Source organism: Rhineura floridana, chromosome 9 (genome assembly GCF_030035675.1).
Source record: "Rhineura floridana isolate rRhiFlo1 chromosome 9, rRhiFlo1.hap2, whole genome shotgun sequence".
NCBI lineage: Eukaryota > Metazoa > Chordata > Lepidosauria > Squamata > Rhineuridae > Rhineura > Rhineura floridana.
Genome location: NC_084488.1, coordinates 52488708 through 52497247, shown reverse-complemented (window position 1 = coordinate 52497247; position 8540 = coordinate 52488708). Strand labels below are relative to the sequence as shown.

General features: G+C 40.7%; 1 protein-coding gene across 1 annotated transcript in view; it reads left to right on the top strand.

Annotated features, from left to right (window-relative positions):
* The first annotated feature begins 711 nt into the window (after window positions 1–711).
* ANXA10 (annexin A10) overlaps window positions 712–8540 on the top strand; it is a 30401-nt gene continuing 22572 nt past the window's right edge. Inside the window, exons 1-2 of the mRNA XM_061582935.1 lie at window positions 712–723; window positions 1492–1573. Of these exons, the coding sequence (XP_061438919.1) occupies window positions 712–723; window positions 1492–1573 (94 nt within the window). The remainder of the gene's footprint in view (window positions 724–1491; window positions 1574–8540) is intronic.

Sequence of the window (8540 nt, the reverse complement as noted above, 5' to 3'; positions counted from 1 at the left end):
GACTTTCCCAGGGATTGATTACAGGCTGACTGGTATGTAGTTCCCAAGTTCCTGCTTTTATTCCTGTCTTCAAAAAGTTTTGCCCTTTTTGAAGACAGGGATAACATTAGCCTTCCTCCAGTTATCAGGCACTCAGTAGTGTAGTGGCAAATTCAGAAGTGCAGGGTCCCTTCATGATAGTCCCAGCCAGACACCTTTTTTTTTTTGTCTGCTGGTTTAATGCCTTCAACAACAACAACAGACATCCCTAGGACCCAAAAAGCATTAAAGGGAGGAGGGTTAGGTACTGGAAAGAGTCTTCTCTGTGGCTGACTCACCTCCTTTCATTCTGATTGGTTCCAATCAGCAGGAAAGGGCAAGGAAACATCTTAGGAGACTCTTCACACTGCCCTTTCATGCTGATTGGCTCGTATGATCCTGGAGACATACAGGCCCTGCTGGAACCTGCTCCCCAAAAAGTAAGGGGTCTAAGACCCCCCGAGATCCTGGATGACTACACCGTTGCCAGCATTTTGCCCATCCTTCACAATTTCGCAAAGATTACAGACAGTAGTTCCGAGAGTTTTTCAGCCAGTTCCTTTAATACTCTAGGCTGCAGTTCATCAGGCCCTGCAGATCTGAACTCGTTCCAAGTGATTTCAAATTAGTAACATAGGAAGCTACTTTTATACCCTCAGACTATTAGCTCAGTATCATCTATACTGCCTGACAATGGCATTTCAGGTGAGGGAAAAATTTAGACCCATACATTTATTTCTCTTACAATGACTTCTAGGACTTCTGTTCTATTTCTATTTCACACTTACAGTGAAATGCTGGCTGTACCAGAAAAGGAAGTATAGATGTACTTACACTTGCCAAATTATATGTTGTTACCTATTATTTATTTATTTATTTATTAGATTTATATCCCGTCCCTCCCCTTCCTCCCATAAGGAACCCAGGGCAGCAAACAAAAGCACTAAAAACTCTCTAAAATATCATAAAAACAGACTTTAAAATATATTACAACCTACGTATTATCTACGTATCTGTAGTTTTAAGCACAAGGTTGTTGTTTTTATACAAATTGCCAGTAGAGGGTGGGAGCAGTAATCCAGACTGGAACACTAGCATGGAGGGTAGGGGGACTTAAGCCCTTTGTCCTCTGCTGTGGTCTTCATCCAGAGCAGAGGACCCATGCCTGCAAGTTGCCTTGGAAAGAAAACTTCCATTCATTTAAATGACAACTTTTTCCCTATACAAACTGCAGTTGCAAATTGCAGACCTAATCTGGATTGAGACTGCATGGGAAGGGAGGCAAGCCCTGCACTCCCATGTACTTGTAAATCTAGTTTAGGCCTACCTTGTCCACTACTTCAGGGCATTCTTTTATGTAACTGGCCCAACTTTTATTTATGTTATTATTTCTTTATGTAAGGCATTTATATACCAATCACTAGCATTTCTAATCAATGAAACAGCCTAATGGCATTCTTTTTCTCTTGACAGATTCAAGGGACAATCTTTCCAGCTCCAAATTTTGATCCTGTAATGGATGCCCAGATGCTAGGAGGAGCTCTGCAAGGAATGGGTACGCACATTTGTGTAACTAGCACCAAACGCGAGCCAGGGGCAGGGGAGCAAAGAAAAGAAATCCAGCATTCTCATTTGGACAAAATACAATATGTAGAACAGACAAAACCCTGTGAAAACATTTTGTAGAAAATAAATAACAATGCATGTTTTTCAACCCATACTTTTCAAAAAAAGACAAAACCTTAATTATATACTCTGAAAAGAAAAGAAAGTAATTGCATCCCTTAGAATACTACTTCATTACTAGAATAAAACTAAATGAAGGCTGCAGTCCAAAAGCTGCACCATTCCCTGTCCCCAGCATCCAACTCAAATGAAGGTATGCTACATCCTCCCCCCTCCCCCATTTTCACCCCAAAACAGTTTGGAGATTATTCACAAGAGCTTTTTGAAAACTTGAAATTAGAACCACTCTAGAATTATGGGACTTGAATATGGACTCCAGAATGGAGTCTTGAAAAGCCACAAAGCATTTGACCTCTATTATTGTGCAGCAAGGTCTAGCATTTTTTGGGGATGTCCCCAGACTATAATAGATCTCAACAGGTATGCTCAGAGCCATCTGGATTATACAGCCACAAGAGTGGCTGTATACTATAGTCTGCATGGATTTTTTTGCATTCCACAATGTTAAATTGAAAATACCCCCCATGTCATTCTGATGCTTCCCATAAGCTCATTTCAAAATGAAACCTTACAAAACATATAGTCCTGAACTCAGAAATGCTTGCTTAACAACCCATTAAGTTTTCATGGCAATACACAAAACACTCAGAGAGAATTGTCAGTTTAAAGTCCAAAACAAGAGTAAAGGTTCCCAGATCATTGTTGAACTTTTTTCTGTCAGTGGCCTCATAATTTGTTAAAATTAATTAAAAATCAGCCATGTTCACAGAGTACCTATAATCCTATTACTGACCTTGCCCCATACCCTGACCATCTTCTGCAGTTTAAAACCTTAAAAAATTCATGGCTGTTTTTTAACTAATTTAAGAAAATTAACATTGGAGTCAATGATAAGCACAGGCATGCTCAGTAAGAACCAACTGTCAGTGTTCTAAAAGCCAGACTAACAGCTATTTGGCTTGGCTAATCAGAGGGCCACACACAATCCAGACATTTATTCCACATTGAGCAGTCATGGCTTCCACCAAAGAATCCTGGGAAGTGTAGTTGGTGAAGGGTGCTGAGTGCTGATAGGAGACTCCTATTCCCCTGACAGAGCTCCAAGGGCCAGAGTAGTTTATGAGTCAGTCCCTCTTCCCAGAGAATTCTGGGAATTGGAGCTCTGTGAGGGGAATAACAGTCTCGTAGCAACTCTCAGCACCACAAACTTGACTTCCCAGGATTCTTTCAGGGAAAGTGGAATAAATGTCTGGTATAGATGTGGCCAGGGACAGCTTTGGTTTCAATTTGGGTGGGAGACTACATGTGTCTGCTGTAGAATAAAAAGGTGGGGAAAGAATTTAAAAATAATGATGCTGTTTTCCTTTTAAAAATATTTTCCTTTTGGAAAGGAAAGGGGCTTCCACTCTGCCCAGTGCCCAATCTCCTCCCCTCCCTACCCCTACCACCTCTCCCCTCCACCTTCCTCCCTTCCTCCCCTCCTTCTCCCCTCCCTGCCACTCCCCCACATCAGTTTCACATATCCTAAGCATGATTGCACAGGAGTAAAGCTCAATAAGCATTGCAAATAATCAAACCTGCCCTTCCCCCCTCTCCTCTCCCCCTCCTCTCCCTCCCTTCTCTCCCCTTTTTTCTCCTCCCCCTTCAAAACCTCCCCCTTCAAAGCCAATAAATGGCTTTGAAAATAATAAAAATTAATTTGACACAGATTTCTAGGATGAATGAGTGAGAAATAATTTGCTATGCTAGATTTTCTGTAGAAACAGTACTAACACAGGAAAGAAGCAAAGTAAGAACACCAATGTACAAAAAATGTAATTCTTGGAGATGCAATCCTGATTGCAGATGTTGCCACCACTCACCATATGCTCAGAGGCACATTACCAAATGCTTCCAAGCTACACAGGAAGTCAATTGGATTGTGAGAGACCAACCAAAATTGTGTTTGCATTTTGACAACTTTGTAGGGCAGTTGGCTATAGGTATGTTCTAAAACTGCAAGGTTTTATTTGCCTATCAGTGAATAATTGCTACGTTGATGATGTCATCAAACTGGATACAGGACACTTTGGCACACATTTCCAGGAAACCCATTGTGGTCTAAACATCCCAGTGGTTACCAAGATCCTCTACCTCACTTTTGTCCTAAGTATGCCCCTTAAGTACTTGTCTCCTACAGCTTTGCTCCACATGTGACTGTACCAAGCAAGGGTGTAAACCAGCATAACCAAAGAAGCAAAGTATGGTGTCCACTAGCTGCCTCACAAATAGGAGTTAAGGTTGCCCTACTTGTCTATTTTGTTCAATGATTCTGGATTGATGCAAAACATTTACACCGCACTTGACTCATTTTGGAAACAGCAATCAAAGGCATGCTCTTCTATTTGGTCAGTCATTAGTCCCAGTGAGAACAAAATCACCTTTCTAACTAGCACATCCCTACCGGTAAACTAATCGTTTGCCACAAAGTCTACGGTTACATTGATGGACACTCTCCAGTATCACTTCTTTGTTCTATTTGGTTCCTCTATCTGATCAAGACATCCTTTGGGGCATTTGAATGAGCCATGTATGTTAATCAAGCCGTAATTCCATAAGTGTATATGATTACCACTGTAGGTATCTTAAATGTCAGTGAAGAACAACTCTTGCTCTACACAAGATAGTCTTTTGAAATTTTGTTCCTACCAATTTATAAGATATATATGAAGACTAAATTTTTTGAAGATAGTAGAATTTTATTAATCTCGACTTTAATTATAGTGACTCAGTTATAACTAAGAAATGTCATAAAAGCCAAACAGTAGGAGATTTGTGCTTTCTTAATAAATAAATGTAACTCAACAATTCTTGGTTTCCATACACTCAGTCTTCAAGGATTTTCCATGTTGACACTAACTGAAGAGTCTCTCTGCAGCAACCATAAAATCTTTTTGTGTTGCAGAGAGCATCATATCCCTCTCACTCCATCCTTCCACGGTATGATTGAGGATGCCCTACAATGTGTACACAACTTCCCTGCAGGCTGTATACTGCAAAGGAAGATCATTAGTGGTAGGCAAGCTGTCTATCCATAATGATCTTATCTTATCAAGAAGCTTCTGAAAGTCCTGTAAAAGTTCTGAAGCTACCTAGGATTGCCTAGAAAAGTTTTAAAGCCACTGTTTGTAAGTTATCAATTTAGGACTAAACCCCAGTCATAACCTGAAGACCATACACCTTCTTCTTCTTTTCCTTTTTTAAAAATTAGGCTACAAAGGCATGGAGCATTATCCAGAAGCCGCTGTGAAGAAAACGGGGAGGGGGGGAGAGAGAAACTGCTGTATTATACAGCCACGAGAGTGGCTGTATACTATAGCCAGCGTGGATTTTTCACATTCTGCAATGTTAAATTGAAAATACCCCCATGACATTCTGATGCTTCCCATAAGCTCAATTCAAAACAAAACTGTACAAAACTTATAGTCTTGAACTCAGAAACACTTGCTTAACAACCCTCTCAATTTTCATGGTGAAAACAGTCAGAGAGAATCGAGAGTTCAAAGTCTAAAAAGAGAGAGAGAAACCTCAGAGCCCTTTAGGACTTTTTTCTCTGAGAGTTCTCATAATCTGTTGAAATTCATTAAAAATCAGCCATATTCACAGAGTACCTGTAATCCTAATACTGACCTTGCCCCATACTTTGACCTTCATCTTCTGTAGTTTAAAAGTTAAAAAAAAATGCCTGGCTGATTTTTAATTAATTTAATAAATTTTGGCTTGAACCAAATTATAACGTCGGGCATGCTCAGTAAGAACCAACTGTCAGTGTTCGAAAAGCCTCACAGCTGCTTGGGTTGCCTAATCAGGGGGCCACACCCACACCAGACTTTGATTTCACGTGAGACAGTCATGGCTTCCCTCAGAAAATCCTGGGAAGTGTAGTTTGTGAAGGGTGCTGAGAGGAGACTCCTGTTCCATTGAAAGAGCTCCAGTGGCCAGACTGGTTTAACAGTCAGCCGCTCTGATTGAAGGTCTGTGAGGGGAACAGGGAGTCTCCTAGCAACTCTTAGCACCCTTCACTAACTACACTTCCCAGGATCCTTTGGGAGAAGCCATGACTGTCTAAAGTGAAATAAAGGCCTGGTGTGGATGTGGCCAGGGACAGCTTTGGTTTAAATTTGGGTGGGAGGCTACATGTGCCTGCTGTAGAATAAAAAGGTGGGGGAAACACTGAAAAGCAATGATACTGTTCACAATGTTTTTCTTTTGGAAAGGAAATGAGCTTCCCCTCTGCCCAGTGCCGACCCACCCAATCTTCTCCCCTCCCCATCCTCCACCCCTCCCTGCCCCTCACCTGGGTCAGTGTTGGACTATGACCTGGTAGATCAGGGTTCAAATCCCCACACAGCCATGAAGCTGACTGGGTGACCTTGGGCCAGTCACTGCCTCTCAGCCTCAAAGGAAAGCAATGGTAAAACCACATCTGAATACCATTTACCACGAAAACCCTATTCAAAGGGTCGCCATAAGTCCGCTCGACTTGAAGGCAGTCCATTTCCATTTTCAAACATGATTGCACAGAAATAAATCCCATTGAACTCAAAAAGTATGCAAATGATCAAACCCACTCTCCTATTCCCTCCCTCTTGCCCCTTCCCTCCCCCTTCCTTTCCCCTCCCTCCCCCTCCAATCCCCTCTTTCCCCCTCCCCATGGTCAGTTTTACCTATCTTAAGCATGATTGCACAGAAATAAATACCACTAAACTCTATAAGCATGCAAATGATCAAACCTGCCCTCCCCTTTCCTTTGCCCCCCTCCAATATGCTCCTTCCCTCTCCCCCTCCCCCATGGTCATTTTTACCTATCCTAACTATGATTGCATAAGAGTAAATCCAATTGAACTCAATATTCATGCAAATCATGATTCTATATTGTTTTACATTTTTAAATTGTGTTTTAAATTGTTTTTTAAAATATGTATTTTAAATTGTATTTGTTTTTAGTTATTGTAAACCGCCCAGAGAGCTTCGGCTATGGGGCGGTATACAAGTTTAATAAATAAATAAATAAATAAATAAATCAGACCTGCCTTTCCCCTCCTTCCCCTCTCTCCCTCCTCCCCTCCCCTCTTCATTCTTCCTCCTCCCCTGCCCACTTCAGCCCTCCGTCCCTCTCCCCCCCGGTCAGTTTTACCTATCCTAAGCATGATTGCATGGGAGAAAATTGCACTGAACTCAATAAACATGCAAATGATCACATCTGTCCTCCAGTCCCCCTCCTGCCTGCTCCCATCTCAGTCCTCCCCTCTGACAAAGTTGTCAAAATGCAAACACAATTTGGGTTGGTCTTTCACAGTCCAATCCACTTCCTGTGTAGCTTGGAAGAATTTGGTAACATGTGCCTCTGAGCATATGGTGAGTGGTGGCAACACCTGCAATCAGCCCAAATAATAGAAAGAAGATATATGCTGTGCTGATCTTGTTTTAGCCGGGAGGAAGCAACATTATTAAGACAGTTGATATAGTTCAGATGGTCCCTTTAAATATGTCTGATTTACTTTGCAATTTTAGTGAAGTTTCCTATAGGAAATCATTTTCTTTTGCTTTTATTTCTATGAATATGTGAAGTACAGCAACACTTTGCAACATTTACACTAAAAAACCTCCAAACATAACTGTGGAATAATGGCACTGACTTCTGCAGAATAGTCTCCAGTGGACCTCAGAAGTGTCTCAATTTGCACAAGATAAAACAGTGGGAGATGAAATATATTCTAGCAAAATGCTAGGTGTGCTCTATGTTTTTAATTGATCGTGAACACCTTGCCTTAAATAAAGTAGTTTAAACATAGCAGGCTGAAAACATCCTCTTTTTCCCAACAGCTAGAGTCATTGCTGAAGTAGCAACATATTATAATCAGTCTGATTTTACATCAAACTGCAGTTTCAGATTCCACTGTTAATGCACCCAAAATAGAAATAGAACATAACCTCCAATTTGAAACACAAAAGGCTGTCTTCACCATCATATGACACTGACCGATAAAAAGGCTTTGAAATTAATAAAAATAAATTTGACAGATTTCTAGGATGAATAATGAAGGAAATAAAATGTTCTTGTTAAGATTTTCTGTAGAAACAGTAGTACCACAGGAAAGAAGCAGAGTAAGAAGAACACCAACAAACATACAAAAATATAATTCTCCATCTTTGGAGATGGCAAGTGTTGCCACCACTCACCGTATGCCCAGAGGCACATGTTACCAAATTTTTCCAAGCTGCACAACAAGTGGATTGGACTGTGAAAGACCAACCCAAATTGTGTTTGCATTTTGACAAATTTGTAGGGCGCTCCAATATCTGAGATAGGTCAGGTGTCCTGCTCCCCTGGTGCATTCACTATAGCTGCCCAATTTCCCTGCTTTTTAAAGTTTGATAGAAATATCTGTGGGCTATAGGTACGTTCTTAAACCGCAAGGTTTTTTGCCTGTAAGTGAATTTATTATACAATCCCTTTGCACACATATATATGCAGTTTCAATCAGTAATCCAGCTGTAAGTAGCCATAAAAACTGGCACCCTGTAACATTAAAATAAAGATTTAAACAGTATCTGAAAGATGTAAACACAAGGGTCAGATACAAATCTTTACACAATGACTAGCTCTTCTTCAGTAAAAGCTATTATCTATTCTTTTGATGTGCTCATGTCCATTGCCCTTGAGAGATATGGCAATGCTAACTATTTGTAAGTGGTACACCAGCAAGTCAAGGCACATAAATACTCTAAATACCACTGGGGTTTGTAAACGCCAATGGGATATTAAACTGTTGATTTTTTTTCTACAGGAAATG